Raw genomic sequence first — 20,193 nt, 5'->3', positions numbered from 1 at the left:
GACGAGGATGGACCACTTCTCATCGAAGACGCTGGTAGACCAACTGACGTCGCTATGGTAATGTCCAATACGAAGCACCGTTGCACACACTGGTACAGCAGCAGGAGGGCTACGGTCGGATGCATGCGCAGGACATCTGGCAGTGACAGTGGGAGCGGAACGGCCATGGTGGGGGCTGCGCTCAGCAACGTCAGCAGGCTCATCTGATATGTAGCATGCCCCACACTTTAGTGCAGTACCTGCGCGCTGTAGAGCGCGCGGTGACGAACATCTTCAGGTTGGACGTGGGCCAGCATGGGGTGGAGAGCGCGGTGCGCTTGTGTGTCAGCGCCAACGGGCACGGGGAAAGGTCCGAATAGGCGAAGGTGGAGAGAAGTCGCTGTTTTCAGGGCTAACACACTTACGGCATTGTGCGTCCCTGCCGGAATTCGCTTGTAGAGCATCGTTGCCAAACTCAGCCGAGGCGGTGGACGACGGCGTGACCACAGCGACAGGGAGGAGAAGAATCGGCTGGGACAGGGCATCTGAGGGGCGCGAGCCGACACGTATCTTCCCCGAAGTCACGACATCTCGAGAACTGAAGCGGTCCCTGCTGCCGAGGTTGTTAACACCGCGTACGGCGTTCTTCGAACTAGCGGGGAAATTAGGAACAGCTGCACTAAGGTGCACTGCACGATTGTCGCTCTCGTCATTGCTGCCACTGGCACTGCTGATGGTTACCGCGTGACCAGTGTGGCTTTCCTTGTCATTGTCTTTTGCTTGGCTGCTTCGCCGCCTGAGCGAAAGAAAGCGACCCCCCGACCCTCGCTTATGCTCTTCGAAGTAGGCGCGACAAGGGCAGAAAGGGGCCTCAGGGTGCACCAACGGCGGTGACGAGGCAGCACTACTGAAATTTGCTGCGGTATACCCGCTCCTGGTCGTTCTTGCTGATGTCACCCATATAGCTTCCGGCGGGCGCACCGACTGTACCGCGACGTCTCCGATGAGTAGTTCGCAAACGGCGGCGCGCAATCGTGCATCCGTCGCAGTGGGTACGACGCCAGTACGCTGACGAAGCGGAAATCCGCCTTGGCGAAGAAGGCGGCCGAGTATGTAGGCATAGTCGCTGACGGTGCCGATAGTGCTGTGGAGCTGCCCGAGCCACTGCAGGTATTGGTTTAGGCAGAGAGAGAGTGTAAAGCTGCTGCTGCGGTTTGAATTCGCATGGTCGACTGGCCGGGCAGCGACATCCACAGAGGCGTCCATGATGGGTGGCGTCTCCAGCGGCTTCGCATTCTTGTCAGCTATGCAGGAAAGAAGAAGGAGAGAGCAGGGGGAGAAAAGGGCAGAGGGGGGGGGCGGCGAGTTAGCGATGAAATGCATAACAGCTTCTACCGACACCTTCACATGCCCAATCCAGCTACAGCTAGGTGAGTAGGTCTTTGTGCGCCAAGAGGAGTTACAGGCACACCGACAAGAAGGAAGGAGGGAGGGAGGGGGGAGAGCGCTACTGTACATAAAACGAGTAGGAGAACAACAGTCGCCTGCAAGGGAGGGGAGCGAGATTGTGAGGGGAGGGGGGGGGCGGCGGCGGATGCTCTGCAGGCCCGCGAGGAGCGGCAACCATACATGCAAAGCCGTGGGGTAAATGGGCGACAGGAATAGCTGCGGATAGACGCCCGTGCAGGGCTGCAACTGCAAGAGATGCAGGGGAAGAGCAGTCGATGAGCAATACATCAAAGCAAAATTGGCAAGACGGTGTGCGCCTACTCAGAGAGGTGAAAAAGGTGGCCAGCTACACTGACACCTGTGGCGATGTGATAGCGTGTAGGGGAGATATTCGAAGGAAGAGGGCAGATGTGCTAAGTAAGAGATGCAACAATGCTGCCTACGCAATCTCCCTAAGGCAACGGATAAGCGACGCGATGACGGAGGCAGCGTGAAGGAAAAGACAGAGATGAGCAACGAGTAATGGTCGAGCTAGTTCGGTGACATCTCTTTTTCTGCCTTTCCTTCCACGGTGGTAGCGAAGGAAGGGGAGGAGGGGAAACGAGCTCCAGATATGATGGAGGTGTGTACATGTGTGTGTGCGTGCCATGTGCAAGAGACGGCAGCCAGGTGAGGAAGATCAGTTCACGACAGGAATGAGCTGAGCACCTCGGGGGCGGCTAGGATGCTGCCACAGCGGTGGATTTACACATGTACGCGCACAAGAGAATGCACGCACCGATAATGCGCAGAGGCCACTAAATCAGGGGTACTGCGGTTCGGTCGCAAAGAGGAAAACATGCGCACCACACACACACACATATATATATATATATATTTATTTATTTATTTATGTAGATATAGATGTGTGTGTGTGTGTGTGGTGCGCATGTTTTGCTGTTCTTGTTGATACGGATGTATGTCCTTTTTCTTTTAGCCTCCATCTTAGTTTCTCTTGTTTGTTCCTGAACTCACTGCAGTAGCAGAGCAACCGTCATTCACCCCCACCACCCACAACAGCACGAAAAGAAAACTGCAGCCGCAAAGAAGCTCACCAAAGAGACACCGACAACAGAGGCGTAACCTTTGACACACCCACACCCACACACATACACGCAGATGCACCTTCGCATCAGATGTCACTAACAACAACAATGGGAAAAAAATACTGATCATGGGAATAGACGACGAAAAGCTGAAGGGAGGGGGGGGGATAGCGAGTGGCATAAGTTGCGTCAACTTGCACAAGAGCTACAAGCAGCGTTGTTCGCCTGTCCCGGCTACTTCATATACATTTCCTACCATTTACAAGAAGCCCACTAGCTCATGCACCTCGAGCTACGAAGTGCCCGTGTCGTGCTCCCTGCCCCGACTGCGGCCGATGACTTCCACATCAGCAACTCGCTGCAGTCGTTTCACATACAAGGGAGGGGTGACGTCCAAAGAGAAGATCTTCACGTGCTGACTTGTGATAGTCCAGCCCCAATCATTCAACACATCACCGGCCCCGCCTGGTGCAAAGCACGCCTCACGCCGCTGCTGGGCTTCGCACTCGCGACGCGTAAGTGGGCCGTAGAAAACTCGTCGCCGTCCAGTTTGGGAGGCGGCGGCGCTGCATCCGCGGCGCATTGTGGCACCTCCACTGGCATGCTCTGCTTCAGGCCTAACAGGAGGTTGACCAAGCACCTCGCTCATGTAGGCTGCAGAAAACCCAAGTCGTTGCGCAATGATGGGACGCACATCGTTCGTCGTGGCTGTGGAGGGTATAACAGTGGTGTCGCATGAGTCAAAGTAGTCGCAGTATCGGCCGCCAAAGTTTCTGCCAGCACACTCGCTGTCTCTCTCATCGACAGCACGGCTGGCGGTGGCAAGGTCACCAGTGACGCCACCGCACGTCATTGCCTCGAATGTGGCTGCGTCGTGGGCATCGGATGAGAGCATGCGCAACCGCAGTTTGCACAAGGTCGCTTGCGGCTCTGCAAGAAATCGTCTCTCTGCCATCATTGCTGGCGTCACTGTCGCGGCCGCCGGGGCAGTGACCAAGGGAACTGGCGCCGCCGCCGGCGTGCCCCCAGCAGCAGTACTGGCCAGCGTTCCAGCGTTCCGCCGCATTACTTTCATGGGTGGGAACTGGTGAACCACCAGCTGTGCACCGCCTTGCAGGATGTGAAAGGGCAACGGTGGCGCTGCCGAGATCGCGTTAGTTGCGGTTGCCGTTGTAGCGGTATGATTGGCCTCGTTTTCGACCTCGCTCGATGCCAGATCATTCTGTCGCAGCCGCTGCTCTTCCTCTTCTTCTACGGTGGGGAGTGGTGGATATACAAAGACCTGGTTCTGCCGGACGAAGCGGATTGGGTGGGTTCGGCCGCTGCTGCGGAAGCACACCACCCACATCCCTTCTATAAGGTCCTGCAGGGTGATCTTGACCCGCCGCGCCTCGCGACGAGACATAAAGAAGGCAAACTTCCACGAAACGGGGGCGAGTTGCTCCTCCTCCTCGTCGACAGCCTCGTCGTTGTTAGTCGGTTGCATCGGTGCGCCGGCAGCGCTGGACGGTTCACCTCCACTGACACCACTGTCACTGACGGCTGCAGCTGCTGCAGCAGGTGCGCGATGATACTCCAAAAGGCTTTGTGGGAGCGCGCGAGCTGCGGTTCCAACGCCACCGCCGCCGCTGCCTGTCGTGTCTGCAACTAGGCTAGCGGTACGGTTGGTGGATGGAGAGGGGGGGGAGGCATCTTGACATGGCATCGTGCTGCTCGCACGCCCGCCGAGTTCACCGCCCGAGCTGATCAGGGCGTTGGAGCTGCTGATACGAGCGAGCTGGTGTAGCGGCGACGCGGGCACAGCCAAGGTTGCTGCTGCGACAGTGGCGAAGGAGTTGTCGAGAGAGGAGGGGAGGTGCGATGCTGGCGGTGCAGTAAGTGAGACAACCGCTGGCCGCGTCGTCGACGCACCCCAGCCGTTGAAGTCGCTGCTGCCGGCCCCGATCAGAATAATGGCACGTGCTGCCGGTGCCGATGCCGCATCGGGGAACTCCGGAGCTCCGCGATGTAGTGCAACTGTAGGAGACATGAGAGAGGGGTCAGCGTGCTGGGCAGCAGCAGCTGTGGCAGCGACAGCGGGTCGCGTGTTCATCATCATTAACCGATGCTGTCTCTGCGCTGCTGCTGCGAGAAGGTGTGGCAAGTGTGCGTGAGTTTGCTTCTCCAGCGTGTGGATGAGCACGCTCTTGGAGCGCGTAATCACCATTGCCTCCTCAATGCCTTCGTACCGCTTCTCCAAGGCCTTGGTAGCACGCCGCTCCGCACGAATCTCTGCCCTGGATGAGGAAGACAATGGCGCCGCTACATAGATGCCGGGCGAGGTGTAGGGGTGACAGGCGCGGCGCATACAAGGAAGTTCTCGCCTGCGGCCACTCCCCTTGTTGCTGCCTGCTATGAGTTCATTGTCAGCCTCACTGAGAGCAGATGCGGCCGTGCTCGGCGCAGTGGTCGCACCTTCGTCGGAATCGTACCTGTCAGCTACACCCTCCGATCTCCCGCCACCAGCACCAGCGCCATCGCTCCTTCTACCCTTGTCCGTGGCGTCGCTCAATGTGCAGCGCGGATGCGGCAAGGATGCTGCTCCGCGTGTGCCTGTGTGCGTCCACTGCTCTTTCTCACTCCTAACTCCGCACGGAGGGGTGGCGCTTTCGTCATTGATGACTGAGGAGGGGGCGGTGTAGGCGTGGCTCCAGGAGGAGGCGGACGAGGAAGTGCCCTCGTCATCACTGTGTCGTTGGCGGCGCGAGCGGTGGCGACACCCCGCCGTGAGCGTTGTGTCGCCATTAGTGATTGAGCCCCTTGCCGACCTGCTCTGAGTTCGCCACGATTTGCGACTTTGATGACGGCGACGACGATAGTCGCTGCTGTTGGTGTTACCTTCTCGTTCGCCCTCGCCTTCGTCGGTGTTGAGCTCACTCCTCCCCTCAGTATCGTCAGAGGTGACGGAGGCGCTGTTTCGATCGCTGTATTCTTCCTCTCTCTCTCTTTCCTGGGTCGCGTCTGAGTCCTCCTTGTCGATGGTGCCACTCGAAGATCCAAAGGAGGAGGCCTCCAGTTCATCCCACTCCCGCAGCGCCGCTTCGTCTGCCAGCTCATCCCCGTCCTGCAAAGACGACACCGCTTGCGTAGTGAACCCACCGCTGGATGCGGCCTGCTGCTGGAGCTCTCGTTGTTGCATGCGGCGAAGCTGGCGTTGACGAGCTTCAGGCGTCAACTGCCACCAGTACAGCCCTTCTTCGTTCGAGCCTGTGCCGGAGGACGCCACAGCAGCACTGGACGCAGTTAGTGTCGCTTGGGGTATCGTCACCTGATAAGAAGCTGAACACATTTTCTGAGCTTCCAGCGTCGCCCTCTGAACTACATTGCTGCTGCTCTTCAGTGGGGCTGCTAGCGGCAGGAGTGCGCCAGCAGCGGACGTCTCGCACGCGTGGATTTCACTACTGCAAGGCTGGTACGGATGCGGTTGCGCTTTGCTGCATCTGTGAGGCATGACAGCCTCTGCGCCGCTCGCTGAAGGCATCGGTGGTCCTCCGAGCTTAAAGGGAACCGAGGAAGGCGCAACATGCTGCGCTGCTAACACCGGGGTGGTGCTCTTGATGGCCTCATATGTTGCAGTCTGATAGAAGTACGTGCTGCTCCCAGTGTGATCCGTTGCCGCAGCTGCTGCAGCGTTACGCTGACGACGTCGCCGCCGTCGCGAGCTCTTCGTTGATTTGGGATTGTGATGATGGTGATATGAGGAGCGGTGATGGCGGCTCTGACCGCGGTGCTGTTGAGAGCGGTGCCGACCGCCGCCGCCGCCGGTCGAGCGCGGACCTCGACTGCGGCCACGCTTCCGTCGACGCTGCCGGGCTGACTTGCGGCGTTTCTCACGGTGGCTGCGGCGTTGCCTGCAGCCTTGCGGCTGCAGGCGACGACGCTGCTTCTGTTGCTGCCGTGGCGAACCATCATGTCGGTGATGGCGATGGTCGTGCGTCAGGGACAGCGGACTGCCATAGAGAGAGCGGTGGCTGTGCCTGCGGTGACGAGAATCGCTACCAGAGCATGCAGCGAGCACAGACGTGTTTGCCAGGTTCGCGTTGTCGTTCACCTCAGCCTCCGCTTCTGGAAGGCAAATGCGTACCCGCCGCTCCCTTCTGTCAACTGTCTCACTATCACCAGTGGAGCGATGCTCCTCTGCCTGCACTTCTTCGTCATCTGATGCATTCGCTAAGTCCAGCAACGCAGAAGAGTCGCCGCTCTCCTTTTCACGTGGCTCCGAGGTGTGTGTGTGCCTGCTTGAGGGAGACGACGACAGGGGCGGACGGCGCGTGGTGCTGCACCCTTTCTCGCATGTGTTAGGGTCGTCTGCGTGCAGTGGGTCTGCGGAGTCGTCGGTGTGGTGAGGGCCTGATAGATAGGCCTGTTTGTAGTGCTTGCTGTTGCATGTTGATTCCTTCGTCGATGACCCGGCTGAGAAAGTCCGTGGTGGGCGGGAGCGAGTGAAGTGTTCAGATGTACCTTCGCTGTCACGGAAGCGATCACTGCGATTGTGACGACTTCGCGATGCCCTCGAAGTGGCGGTGGCTGTCGTCGAGCGGGATTCGAGCCTCTGTGCTGATGACTCTGCGCGCCGTGCCGCGTGTGTGGCCTGTTTCTCTGCTGCAACACACACGTTTCCACTGCGCTGTGACGTCGATTGTGTGGCGGTGGCGCTGCGCCTCGCGTTCCTGTGACGGCGTCGGCTCTGACGGCGCCTGTGGCGACTGCCACGGATGCTTGTCTTGCTACCACTGTCGCTTTGCGTTATGCTGCTCGAGCTGGTGGTCGTGCTACTCACTTTGTTCGTCGATCTCGTACGGTACAGCGTTGACGTTGCGGCACCTGTTGCTGTTGCCGCTGCTGCTGCTGCCATCCACTGAGCGCGTTCGTGTTGCCGGCGACGAATCAGCACCGTTGCGTAGTCGCATGTGGCGGATACGTCGGACTCACCGAAGACGGTGTCTTGTTCGCGTAGCAGAAGCATGTGCTGCTGCAGCGCCTGCACCTCGAGTTCCTCTTGACGGGCCAACACTCCCAGCGCTCGTAAGCGTTGAAGGAATGTCTGAAAGCCCTGTTTGTACATCCACGTACACATGCACATGTGGCGCCATACAATGCTGTCGGCGTTAGTGATGGCGGCGTGCATGCACAGGCTCACTTCGAGCAGTGTGCAGCAGTCCACCTCAGTCAGAAACCCGCAAATGTGTAGATACACGTCGCGCGGCAGCACATCGGTGAAGGCACAGATGGGTTTGCCTGACATAGAGGAGAAAGGCGAAAGGAGGGCGTCGTCGTCGTCGACCTGGCTCGAGTCTTTTCCCTGAATAGGCCAGCTATCGCTGGAGGTTCTCGGTGACTTCATCGCTGAGCCATCTCGCGATGTTGCCGATGAAGGCCTGATACTCCTTGTGTAGGAGTAGGCTCTACGCGAGGTCAGGCAATGCTCCTTCCATTGTTCTCTTGACGCCCACCGCGACATTTTCGAGCTTTTTGTAGTGGCGGATGACGTAGAAGGACGCGTTCCTGCTGCTGTCAGCGTGGCTCGACGCCGGTTTCGATTGAGATTACGCTGCCATGACCACTTCTCCCCACGAGCGTCCCTGTGGCTTGTGTTCCGGCAGCTTCTCAGACTGGTGGACTGCATGTCAAATGCGCTGGAGGAAGAGGTGCGGGATGAAGACGACGGTACAGAACCCGAACGGCGCTTTCGCCACGGTGGCGTCAGGTGCCGCCCCCTACGAGGTCGTGCTACTGGAGGAGCGCTCCTGTCACCTGCTCTTTGCTGCAATGCCGAGGTCTGCTGCTGCGCTGTTCCACCACCAGCGCAGGGCAAAACCTCGGCAGTGGATGAATTGAGCCGCCTCAAGGGCGGCCTTCGCATGCCATCTTTCGCCTCGGAGTCATCAGTTGCCAGAAGGGTGGAAGAGGAGGTGGTCAACGCAGTCGGCACGTCATTGGCGTTATCGCTCGTCAGAGTGTCTGCAGAGGTCTTCGTCCCCTGGGTTAGATACGTTGCGGTGGCAGGCGGGGGTGACGAAAGAGACGCGGTGCGACGCTGCGATGAGGGCTGGAGACGTGGACCACATCCTTGGCGCTGCTGCTCCTCTGAAAAGGTGCGTGCAGAGGTCTTAGAGGTGAAGGGCGGAGGCTTGGAGCTCCGTCGCTGGGCGTGTGGTGCAGGCGGGCTTCGACGGCAGCTGCGGCTCTGCACTTTTTTCATAGCGGTTACGGGGCCAAGGGTGAAAAGATGTGTAGCGAAGCCGCTGCACGTGTTGGTATACAGATGTGTCAAAGGTTGTCTCAGGGCAACGTTGAAGAGCGTACGCAATACGCAACAATAGAAAACCAAACAAGACCAAGTAAAAAGTAGCGATATATATATAGAGAGAGAGACTACTATCTCATTAAGGAAAGCTAAGAACTATGCTGAACAACGCTGAGTTAATGGTGTGTTCTCTTTTGCTGTTGTGCTTGTGTGTGTGTGTGCTGGCCTTGCCTGAATCGCACTCTACGTGCGCCCGTCTCACTATGCACTGCTTCTATGTGCCTTCCTCAGGGTGAAACTGTTTCTTCAGCAAAGACAAACCAAGGGGCTATGTAGAGCGTGAAACACGAGCGCCTTCGAGAAGCAAAGGTGGGTGACACTGGTGGAAAGTCAAAGTAGCCGTAGAAACGACAAGAGCAGCAGATCTCTTATGTAAACTTTCTTTCAGCGTGCCCATTCCCTGTCATACAGCATGAGTGGAACGCCACTCTACACAGCAGCTTCTCACAGGCCCCATCGCGCGGTGCGAAGCAGCCGTGGCCACACGCGTCGCAGCAATGCGCCGGCTCGGTCATCTCGGCACGACCCCCTGCCTCACACTCTGCCCACCCCCGCTCCGCAGGTCGTCTCACAGGCGCTCCTACCATGCCGGTCGCCATGTGGTGCGTCTGCCTCGCGGTGGCTCAGGCGCCCCACCCCAGTGGGCAGCGAGGTCCAGGGTGAGATGCGTTCAAGCCACGCTGGCACTTTGCCCCATCCTGTGGATGGCACAAGCGTGTTCGCTGTCGCAGGCCGCTCCAACGCAACGCCATCCAGGACCTGACCACCGACATCAGGAGCGACAAGTGGCTCGGCATGGGCGGAGATAGGAGGGGGGAGGCTCTCTGCTTGGCTCCTCCACCGAGTGGAGGTGGTGGACCCTGCGAGGCCACCACACGGAGGCGGCCCTCGCTGTCAGGGGAGGGGAGGAAGAGTGATTCGAAAGTGTCCTAATCAGCGTAGAACGGAGACTCTTTTTTGTTTCTGCTTTGTATTTTGTTTTCTCGCAGGTGTGCTGTAAAGAGAGCGAGACAACACAGCATCGTAGATACCCCTGCCCATGCTGATCGTGCAACTGCAGAGCAGTTGCAGCCGTCACGCAAATTCATCTGTGGGGGTGGGTGGAAAGGAGCTAGTGCAGCGATGCAGAAAGAAAGGAGAACTTCAAGGTGCCACCACCCATTCCCTTCGATGTGATGGGCTACTCAAAGGAAGGCGTCATCCAGAGGGGGAAGGGAGAGGAAAGAAAAGCAAATTGCTTTTGCCTTAGAACATGTCCACTTCACCTCTCTCTTCGCCTTCCTGCTGAACGTAATCCCCGTCACCACAGACACCCTTGCACCGGTACGATGAAGACATTCCCGGTAGGAGGATGATAGAAGAAAAGACGCAAATGATATTGCCAATGCAGGGTAACCGAGAGAGGGAGAGAAAGAGAGAGGAGCGTAAAGCTGAGCAACAACAACAGCACCACCCCAACGAAACCTACAGTTACACAAAAATGCGCCGGCGCATGCGCCCGTGTCGACATTTATTCGGCCTGGCCAAGGCGAGACAAATGACGCCGCCGCCACGGCCACACACCCGCGTGTACTGTGAGTAATAAAGCTCCTGGAGACATCTTCTGTCCGCGCAACATGCTTCACAGGTACTTTTCATGTAGGTTGAACTCCAGCTCATCGATGGCTTCCTCCTTGCCTTTCTTTTTTGTGCCCTTGTCCTTAGGCTCGTCGTCATCGCTGGAGAGAAGGTCGTCAGCATCTTGGTTGTTCAGGAGGCGTTCCTTGCGGGCCTTACGGCGGGCCTCGCGGCGGCGCTCGCGCTCAATGAGCTTCTCTTCCAACGCGACGGTATCCTCGATGCGGCGCTTCTCCTTCTCCTTCGCCTCTTCCAAAAATGCAGCACGCTGCACGTCTGACATGCTCTGCAGCTTCGCCTGGTACGCCGCGAGCTCCTCATCCTGGCGCCGCTTCGCCTCTTCAGCTCGGCGCTGTGCCACCATCACGGCAACTTGGCGCAAAATCTTCTGCTTAGCCGGTGTCAGTTCACTAGACTCTATCTGTGTCCACTCCTGGTCCTCATTGTATCGGAGCGCTGCCCTCGCTGTGGTTTCCTCAGCGACCGTGCCGTCCACCTGCTTCTGGTGATCGCGCTGCTGGCGCTGGCGGACCTCGGCCTCGCGACGCTGGGCCTCCTCGCGGGCCTGCTGCGCTTGCTTGTCCTCGCACGACTTGCCACGCTCCTCTAGAATGCGCTTGATGTCCTCCGGCGTCATGCCGAGGCGGAGCATGTCCTCCTCCGTCAGCTCCTTTCGCTTCATCTCCTTCTTGGCATTATTCTTCTTTGGCGCCATCCTCACGTTTCGGCCTGGCTCGCAATAGGTGACAGGGATGCTACGAATGGGGAGGGGGGGGGGCGCCTGTGCCTACCCAAACTGAAGAGGTTGACTGCAGTAGAGAATTACCAGCGTACTAAGCGCCGTACGTGCGTGTGCAGGTGGGTGAATGAGCGGCAGTGTCTACACTTGCTTGATTTCAAAGGAGGTAAGGAGCGTAAGGGAGAAAAGGGATCAGATATTCTTTGTCCGTTTGTCTTTGTGAAAAGCGCTGCCATACAATGGGCTCCGAGGCAGCTGCTCCGTTCGCGCGAGTTACTTTTCTTTCCCTTGGGTGCGCGCGTATCTTCTGATTAGTTAGATAATTTTGAATATCTGAGATAAGTAGCGGCGTGTGGAAAGTAAAGCGCAGTTAAGTGGTTGATTAGCGGGGTGAACTGATATGCCCTCCACCCCCCTTATACCATGCACAGTCTCTTTTGATGTCTGTGTGAGTGGGCGGGAAAGAGAGATGAGGAAGGAAGTGGCGTGCGCTTTGACCAAGCTAACTGCCACTTCTGCGACTCTGTGCGCGTAAATCAAAACATGGCAGAGAGAGAGAGGGGGGGAGGAAAAAAAAAAGAGAGAGACATAGGTGCCACTCGGATCCGAAGGAGGGGAGGGGGATGGGCCAGAAGACGCGTCGCCCGAGAGAGCAAAGAAGGCGCATCTAGCTCTGTGGTGAGGTATGTGATCACTGTGCTCTCATCCGCGGAGCCTCGTACATCTTGCGCTGGAGAGCAGCTCGCGCCCATGCACACATGCGCTCGTCGAAGAGTACGGGAGCAAAGGATGCATTCCTCTTTTGATAGAATCGATGCGATGCGATGTGCTGCTGCTCTACACGTGGTTGTGACGCTAATAGCGGGTGGCGTGGGTAAGGGCGCGCACTCCATGGCAGATGGAGAGCTTGGGGAGGCGCAGTGCGTGAGTACCTTCGCCACGAGCTTTGCTTCTCAGTAGAGGTCGTACTGCACGTCAGGTCCTCGGTTTCTTTTGAAGTGCAGACTTCTCTGAAGCACAAGCCCCCACTACGTTTTTTTTGTCTGAGCGTGTGACGATTAACAACAAGAGCAATCAAAGGGAGAGAAGTGGCCTCGGGTGCAGCTTCCCACCACCCTCCCTGCTTTTCCCTCTGCCCTTTCGCCTAGACAAGCGGTCCGATTCACTGCACGCGGAGGCAAAACAGAAAAGAGGTGGGACAGCACCGACTGACGTACATACGCCCATTGACTGCTTCTCCGTCCGATCACCGCGTCCGACATGTCGTGTGAGAATTCGAGACGCATCTTTCTGTGGGCTCCCCCCTTCTGCATTCACTGTGGCTGCTCCTGAGCCTTCGCGGCTGCTTGATGCACTACCTTCTGCTGGCAACCACGCTGCTCAAAGGCAGCGACGAGGGCTAAGTGCTTTGCTAACGTGTCCTCCACGCACTGACGATACGCCAGCGCAGCTTCGTAGCACCGTTGGTAAGGAATTGAGAACCACGCTTCATCGGGGGCTGTGCCGGTGCTCTTGCTGTCGCTGCGTGTACTCGGCGGTGGTGCGGGCGACGTCGACGATGCCGCATTGCTAGTCGTGACAGCCGAGGAGCTCTGTAGCTGTTGATAACACTGCAGCACTGCTGCGCGGCTCGCTTCACACGGTTTCGTTGTTACTTTGAACGGAGATTCGAGTCGTTGGTGCAGTTGATCCACCATCGTTTGGCTTGACGCCTCCACCTTTTTGAACTCCGATACCGCAGCGACAAGGCGCTGCTCGTCGTCGTATTCGTCACCCTGCGCCTTTGTGGGGGCCTTGTAACTCGAAAACATCATTTTCCTTAAAGCACCAAAGATAACACAAAAAGAAAGCGGACGATAAATGCGTGCTGCTCTGTGTGAAGGTGGTGGCCGCACCAAGAGGACATTAGCACCGATTATGCCGAAGAAGAAGATGGGGACAAAATAATTAAACAATGGGAGCGGTGAAACAATACGGTGGCAGAAATGTAACACCGAGCACTACGTTCTCTGCCTTGCAATGCGGCTCGCATCAAGAGAGGGAAAGGCGAGGCGAGCATTCGCATTCCTCGGCAGCTTGCTTCGTCGGCCTGAGCCCCTCCTCAGTTCACCAGTCTCTGTAGCTTCCGAAGAGTCATTTTGCTGCAAAGACGAAGAGGCACGCCAGCCTGCGCACACTCATAGACAAATCTGTGAAAAGGCAGAGGGGCACTCGTGCACACACCCCTCGCTAGTGACGCACCCCCCAAAAAGTATCAATAGAGCAGATTATCATTTGCTGTAGCGCACACCTTTTCGCGCACGACGCCGACGGCCACGCAATGCGGCACGCTCGGCCTTCGTCAGCGCTGGGTCCGGCAGGTTAAACGCCCCACGCGGTGGCACTATGCTCCGCATGTCATTATAAAAATACGGTATCACTTCTGGCGAGTACGGTGAGAGCGCCATGGGGCCCCGCAGCTGGCGGCTGCGAGCCACCCGCTTGTCATGCTTTGATACGATGCGGCGAGTGGCCCTAAGTGGTGTACACTTTTTCTCACTGCTGATCTTACCGTCATCACCGTCGCTGTTACTCCAGCCACGAAGATGGGGTGCCACAGAGGCTTCCTCTACCGCGTGCGCAAAGCGCACTGCCTCTTGAAATACCGGATCGAGCAGCGTCTCTCGCTTGATTCGTTCCATCCGCTCCAAAGAGCGCCGCAGTGCAGCATCCTTCTGCGCCACTGCATTCAAAAAGCGATTGGATGGGAAAAGGGCACGATCGAGCATCACAGCAGGAACACCGACATTGCACGCTTCATCCTTCACCGCATGTGATGCGCCCGCAGAGGGGGACGGCTCTTTCAGAGACAGGTTCATGACTGCCGACTCTTCGTATTGCTCGAGCTGGCGAAGCTCTCCTTCTGTGATGTTATCAAATTGGCGCCGTCTCGTCTTCACAATCGTCGGTGCCAGGTCAATCGGAGGCACATCACCCAGCTCCGTCTCCCGAATAGTATTTGTGATCTCTTGCAGGCAGTGTAGCTGCTGCACATACCTGATCTTCTCGTCGAGAAGCAGATCAGCAGGCGCATATTGATCAGAAGTGTCTTGGCCGTCATCGTTTTGAGTGCGTTCTACACCAACATTGCTTTCTGTCGGCAAAGGTGCTTCCAACGAAAGGTCAGAGAACAAAGACAACAATGTCTCAGCGTCAAGTATGCCGGCCTCCCAGAGTGCATGAATGTCCTCTTCTGATAGCCCCTCTAGCACCGTCAACCACGCCAGCTGCGACGCCGTAACTGAGCCAACCTCAACTGCACCGCTGATATTGTCGTTGGAAGAACTTTGTGTGGGTCCACATGCGCTTGTAAGCCTCTTGCACTCTGCTGCCCATTGTGCCTGCATGCGCTTCAGTACCTCCACCAAGTGAATCCTTTGCTCAGGTGAAGACGAAAAGGCTAGGATCATGTAGCGCTGAGTATCAGTAGAATTTCCGTTCTTGCGAAGAACTTCATCGGCGTCCCTGAATCGTCTTTCTTGCAACAGAAAAGACCTCTGCGCAACTCCTTCAACAACTTCTTTGCCGACGCGAAAAGCATCATTCGGCTTGTTGAGGCGTGAATATTCTTTCTGGATGAGCTTTGTGAGAGAGTCGTCTCGCTCTTTCCGGTGAGTTAGGCCGATTCCCGCCCGAACCCACTCTTGTTCCTTTTGTTCTTTCACCAATTTTTCCCACTGCCGCTGCTCGGCTGCTCGCTTTGCTTCCTCCGCAGAGATCCTATTCTGGTTTTGCAGGGCGGTTAATTGAGCGCGGACCTTGTCCAGTGACGTTGTGGCAGGCGCAGCCATCATACCCCTGCTACGAAGACTTGACACATCAGGCCCAAGTCGAGAGACTTCTTGAGCCATGCCTTTCGAATTAGTGTGAATCAAGTCACTGACGTCTGATTCATTGGTGAGTTCCCGCTGCAGCTGGCGCCGGCGGGCATGACGCTGTGCAGAAGTAAGAAAGCTGTGAACAACTCCATGAGTGCACTTTCCAAGTTGTCTCATTCGCTAAACAGGGCAGAGGCAAAATCACTGCCTTTTTTATGAGAAAGATGAAGTGGGCGAGCGGGGGAAAAAGTGTTGAGATGCCTAAAAGAGCTGCTAGAGACTCCAAAATATGGAATAGCCCACTAGAGAACGATAAAAAGATGAGTACAACAAACACGTTTTCCATGTTTTTGTTTTTCTTGCGGAAGCATAGTAGAGGGAATGATGGTGTGAGGAAAAAAAAGAATGGAAAGGTTGAACTCAGCAGACAGCATCCCTGGGAGAAGCGCGAGGGGAAAAATACCCCTTTGGCAAAGGAGTAAGAAAGTCGGACTTAATGCCAAAGTAGCATTTTCAGCGCGAACTACGCTATTTTTTTTTTCAAAAAAAAAACCAAACAGCAACATCAACATACGAGAGTCAATAGCTCTCTTTATCATTTCCCTTTTCATTTCCGAAGAGAAATACCCAAATTTTGTGAGACACAAAATAAGTGTAATAGCAAGGACAAAAAAAAGCAGTAACAGCTTACTCACCTAAAGCATGCTCTTCTACACGAGCGAGCATAGAGTGAAAATCATCTCTATCACACACCAAATCGCGCAGAGTCGAAACTGCAATCAAGGCTGTGCGTACACAAGGATCATTCTTCTGCACCATCTCCGTGCAAGTGTGCTGCAACATTTCCAGCGCACTCAACCATGCTTTTGTAAAGATAAGTGAGCTAGAGGCTACAGCGTCTCGGTTCAAGACCCGCTCACCGTCTTTCCGACGAATCCAGAGAGGAGCTACGCCACACCACGTACGCATCACTTCCACCACGGAAGTCCATGCCGCTTTCCGAACAGAGAGATTTGGGTGGCGTGTGCAAACAGTGAAAAAGAAGTCAAAGTTCTTTTCAGAGAGCTCTACAGCGACGTGCCGAACATTTGTAATGCCTTGAAAAACAGTTGTGAGGGAGTCAAGAATTGCACACGGCGTATACGGATCCACTTCTTGGAAAAAAGCAAAATGATCAGCGTCAAGTTTATGCAAAAAGACTGCCACAAACGCTGTAGCAACATCCCCAAGTAAGTTGTGATAATGTTTTAGCCGCGTGCGATTTTGGCGTGCCACTACCGCATTTCCCCAACGACGTGTGTGCTTGCCCTCGTTCACAAGAATGGACGTTTTACGGTCACTTGGCAACTCGTGTGTGGGAATTGGTGGATAAATCTGTTTGCACTTCTTGGTAACTACGATTTGCTCGCTTGCAGCCATAGTGGCTGCGACAGGTTCTGGTACAACCTCTACTTGTGACAGCACAGAAGCAGCTTCGCCAATTGCTTTTATGAGCTCTGTTCGTTGGTAAATTCCGTAATTGCTGCGGTACACCATTTCGCCCAACTGGTTCAGCGCTAAAGGAGGATTCAAAACAATGAGGTCCACGATAATCTTGTAGCGCAGCTGTATCAAACGTTGCTTTTGCTCCTCAGGAGAATAAATACTCAGTGAAATCAGTGTGGGTAACAGGACAGGAACAAGCACACCTGTCTCCTTGCTTACTGCATTGAACAAATCAGAGCCAATCCGCTGCTGGAGCTTACTGAATGCATCGGAAAGCCCCCGCAAACCACCTTCAGTGGCTTCCTGGATTTCGTGCAGTTGCGCGTTAGGGCCTCGCCCCACACCGACCAACGCATTGTAGCACTCACGAATGCTGGTGAGAATGGGTACGTGATCGTACAATTCGTCTTTCGCGTATTTTTGTTGGCCAAAAGACGGAAGAGGGGCTTCTGTCGAGTCGAGTTGTATTAGTGAGACAGGCGAATGAATGCACTGCGCTGCGATCACTTTTTCCGCTCGGTGCGAACTTGGCATAGAAAAAAAATGATACTCCTCATCTGGATCCAAGGGAAACATCTCCATTAGTGTAGACACTCGCATCTCTAAACCTACTGTGCTCACGGGTGTGTCTTTCATCTGCATCCCGGTGTTCATGGTTGCAGCGTAGTGTGGGGTGCCTGGTTCCTCTTTCATCCACTCGTTGAGCGCAGCAGAGAAGTGGGCATCTTGCAGCAATGGGGCGACGCCGTCGGGGCTTGTTACAAAAAGCGCTGTGTATGCCGCAGCAACGGTCATGGCGGAGTTTCGCAATTCGGAGCCGCGTGTGCTATCGAGGCGAATTGTCACGCCAGTAAGAAGAGGCCCAACAAATGCATCAGGAAATCTGTTGCCGGCAGGTTTTTTTTTGTGCATGTACAAAAGTGCGTACATGATTGGATGCAGAAGTCCGACATTCAGACTCAAATCGGCAGAGGTAACAAACTCTTTGTTTTCCCACTTCCGAAAAAGTGCGCTAAAGCACTCTTGTTCCCTATGCGTAAGCGCATTATCTACATCGGCAGCACCTGCTACAGTAGGGAGAAAATCGTTAATAATAGTGCGTGCGGTTGCGCGTGTTGGCCCAGCAACAGACAGCTGATGTACACAAACTGTGTTAAAGATATTACTGGCCAGTGAGGTTGAGTTATCGTCAGGTACACTATTTACCAGCATACTAACGGCGCTGATAATAGCTGTTTTGATCTCTGTCCGCTTCTCAACTAAGCGAAAAAGCAGAGAATTCCAGTGATGCCAAGTGCTAGATACTTCTATTCGTCTCCACGATTTGAGAGAAAAATGTGGTTTCTTGCTGGCTTCAAAAGCAGCTTCCATTAGGTGAGCAAACCGCTCGCAGAAGCGCTCGCCACCAAAAAGGTACCTCGGTAGCATTCCCAAACGGCGCATCATGATATCACTCTTCCCTCGTCGGAGCAGCGAAACAATTAGCACTTTCAGAATATTTAATAAGTGTTTTGTGTCAATCTGTACTCCTTCGCAGTTGTTCGCGTGCCAGCCTTTTGCGAAATAAAAGAGCAATACGGTGTCACAAAGGCGCTCCCAATAAAGTACGGCGTCGAAGAGAAATGGGGCGCTTCGGTTTTGAGCAACCACGTTGGCCAGACGCTCAGGAAAGGAAACCAGCAGCTTGCACTTAAGTTCAGTGATTTGGTCCTGGACGGCTGATGCGCTGCAATCAGTGCTTGCAGCAAGGGCAAGGATATACTTCCCGACGGGCGTGGTGCACTCGTATTTCTGAAATCCGCTTTCATCACCTTGCACAGACACACGGACCGGTTCATTCATCTTCAGCTTTTCACTGAGTTGTGCCAGTATATCGGCAGGACGGTCAGTTTCTTGATCGGTGGGCATTTTGATGGCATTGCTTGTTTCCTTCAATACGTGCAACGTGTGCCGCTCGATCGCCGTGAAGTCCGCCATGTTTGTGGTCAGATGAATAAGGCGGTGTCGCTGAGGTTTGTGGTTCTGTTTCATTGGAAAGGGCAAAGGAGGTGGGGGGCGTTTATGCTTGGATGGGGTTTGTCAGCGCCGCGTTTCATTTGCGCCGGCTGGGAGGGGGCGTGCCTTCCCTGTTTTGCGCAGGGTGCTTGTTTTCCGCGCCGGGGGGGGGGGGCGCGCGCGCCGGCCCCGCTCGGGGGGCGGGGAGGGGCGTGGCCTTTGGGCACGGGGCCTGGCGCCAACGGGAGCGGCCCTCCCCGACCGCCCACGTGCCCGCGGCCCCAGCCGCAAGGGGGGCCGAAAATCGCCTCAGCGTGCTGGGTGGTTTTTAGTCGCGCTGGGCGGTGCGCCGCTTATCTTTGGAGACTTGAACGGCGCTGGTTAAGACAAACGCGTCCGCGCCAGCGGCGTGCAGGTTGAAGCCGTGCCGCTCGGTTGCGCGGCGCTGCACACCCATGGCGCACGTTGCGTGCGCCACGAAAATGCAGACGGTCGCCTCCACCGTGTACCTCGTCTTCTGCGACGGCTGCGCGATTACAACGAAGCGGTTGGCTGGAATCGCGGCCGTAAGCGCGGACACAATGGCGCCCTTCTTCTTCTCGACGCTCGTGTTGTTCTTGACAGTCAGCTGTAGCGCGATGGTGTGCATCGTGCGGCGCGGCCGGTCGGCGCCCCAGGAGGGCAGCGGAATGTGCAGCGCGAAGTCCACCCGCTCACCTGCCGCAACGGTGCTGTCGACTGTCTCCGCTGCGAAGTGGAGGGCTAGCAGCTTGCGCAGCGCCGTTTGCATCTCTGGGAGTGTGGGGCAGCAAGTCAGCTCGACCGGCATCAATCGAAAGCAGTTGCGGAAGATCGGCCGGGGATTGGCGGCGAGGTCGTCGAAAATGCGCTCCGTGATGCGAGAGACAAGGGGGTTCACTACAATCGTGTGTGGCGTCAACGCGTCCGCCTCTGTTGTCGACGGCACTGGGTCGCTTTCCCTGGCTGCTGCAGTGGCGAGGTCAGGAGCGGCGTGGCACGTTGGGCAGGTCACCGTGGCATTCACAGTTGGCACGTTGAGGAAGAGGTACCCTTTGCAGCCAGTCTCTAGCGGCGCAAACCATTCGCTGCCCCGCTGCGGCGCGTCACGGCGGCTGTCGCTGCGGCCTGGCTTGCTGTCAGCATCGTCGTCACCTGGCGAGTCGTCGGCCTCATCGTCCTCCGCGCGCGACCGCTTCGCTGCGTTAAACCTGTTCCTGTGCGCGTCCTGCGTGCTGCAGGCGGCCAGCTCTGCTGCGAGGAGGCTCGACAGCGAGGCGGACGGCGGGGAAGCGGTGGCATTGACCTGGTCGCTGCTGCAGCGGCCGGCGGCGAGGTCTGTGGTGCCGGGGGTGACGTGGCTGCATTTGATGAACGCCTTATGCGCGGCCTCCAGGTCGGAGGTGAGTGTGGACAGGTACAGCTGCGCCTCCCGCTGCGCGCGCGGTTCCTGGCGAGGGTTCACTGTAAAGAACAACCCAGCAAGGTGGTTGTGCGGCAGGAGCATCTTGCCTTGCCGATGCTTGTGAAAGCGGGGCTTGTTGTCTCGGTAGCTGCGCTTCATGACAGCCACTCGAATCTCGAGTACTTCTGTGAGCAAATGAGGTTAGTCAAACTTGACGG

General features: G+C 56.3%; 7 protein-coding genes across 7 annotated transcripts, besides 1 other annotated feature; all 7 read right to left on the bottom strand.

Moving 5' to 3' along the window:
* Positions 1-324: 324 nt before the first annotated feature.
* Positions 325-1,245, bottom strand: LPMP_340850 (hypothetical protein; the record flags this gene model as incomplete). Its single annotated transcript, XM_010704209.1, has 1 exon — positions 325-1,245. One exon carries the CDS (start codon positions 1,243-1,245, stop codon positions 325-327), a length of 921 nt encoding a protein of 306 aa, XP_010702511.1.
* Positions 1,246-2,805: 1,560 nt separating this feature from the next.
* On the bottom strand, positions 2,806-8,754 carry LPMP_340840 (hypothetical protein; the record flags this gene model as incomplete). Its single annotated transcript, XM_010704208.1, has 1 exon — positions 2,806-8,754. One exon carries the CDS (start codon positions 8,752-8,754, stop codon positions 2,806-2,808), a length of 5,949 nt encoding a protein of 1,982 aa, XP_010702510.1.
* A 487-nt stretch (positions 8,755-9,241) lies between these two features.
* Positions 9,242-9,759: a repeat region.
* A 721-nt stretch (positions 9,760-10,480) lies between these two features.
* Positions 10,481-11,191, bottom strand: LPMP_340830 (hypothetical protein; the record flags this gene model as incomplete). Its single annotated transcript, XM_010704207.1, has 1 exon — positions 10,481-11,191. One exon carries the CDS (start codon positions 11,189-11,191, stop codon positions 10,481-10,483), a length of 711 nt encoding a protein of 236 aa, XP_010702509.1.
* Positions 11,192-12,528: 1,337 nt separating this feature from the next.
* LPMP_340820 (hypothetical protein) lies at positions 12,529-13,026 on the bottom strand (the record flags this gene model as incomplete). The annotated part of the gene is made up of 1 exon (XM_010704206.1): positions 12,529-13,026. One exon carries the CDS (start codon positions 13,024-13,026, stop codon positions 12,529-12,531), a length of 498 nt encoding a protein of 165 aa, XP_010702508.1.
* A 459-nt stretch (positions 13,027-13,485) lies between these two features.
* On the bottom strand, positions 13,486-15,048 carry LPMP_340810 (hypothetical protein; the record flags this gene model as incomplete). The annotated part of the gene is made up of 1 exon (XM_010704205.1): positions 13,486-15,048. The coding sequence occupies one exon, from the start codon at positions 15,046-15,048 to the stop codon at positions 13,486-13,488; it is 1,563 nt and encodes a 520-aa protein (XP_010702507.1).
* Positions 15,049-15,759: 711 nt separating this feature from the next.
* Positions 15,760-18,588, bottom strand: LPMP_340800 (hypothetical protein; the record flags this gene model as incomplete). The annotated part of the gene is made up of 1 exon (XM_010704204.1): positions 15,760-18,588. One exon carries the CDS (start codon positions 18,586-18,588, stop codon positions 15,760-15,762), a length of 2,829 nt encoding a protein of 942 aa, XP_010702506.1.
* A 292-nt stretch (positions 18,589-18,880) lies between these two features.
* LPMP_340790 (hypothetical protein) lies at positions 18,881-20,134 on the bottom strand (the record flags this gene model as incomplete). Its single annotated transcript, XM_010704203.1, has 1 exon — positions 18,881-20,134. The coding sequence occupies one exon, from the start codon at positions 20,132-20,134 to the stop codon at positions 18,881-18,883; it is 1,254 nt and encodes a 417-aa protein (XP_010702505.1).
* Positions 20,135-20,193: the final 59 nt, after the last annotated feature.

The sequence above is a fragment of the Leishmania panamensis genome (genome assembly GCF_000755165.1).
Source record: "Leishmania panamensis strain MHOM/PA/94/PSC-1 chromosome 34 sequence".
Classification (NCBI taxonomy): domain Eukaryota; phylum Euglenozoa; class Kinetoplastea; order Trypanosomatida; family Trypanosomatidae; genus Leishmania; species Leishmania panamensis.
Note: the sequence above shows the minus strand (reverse complement) of the source record. Positions and strands in the feature narration are given on the sequence as shown.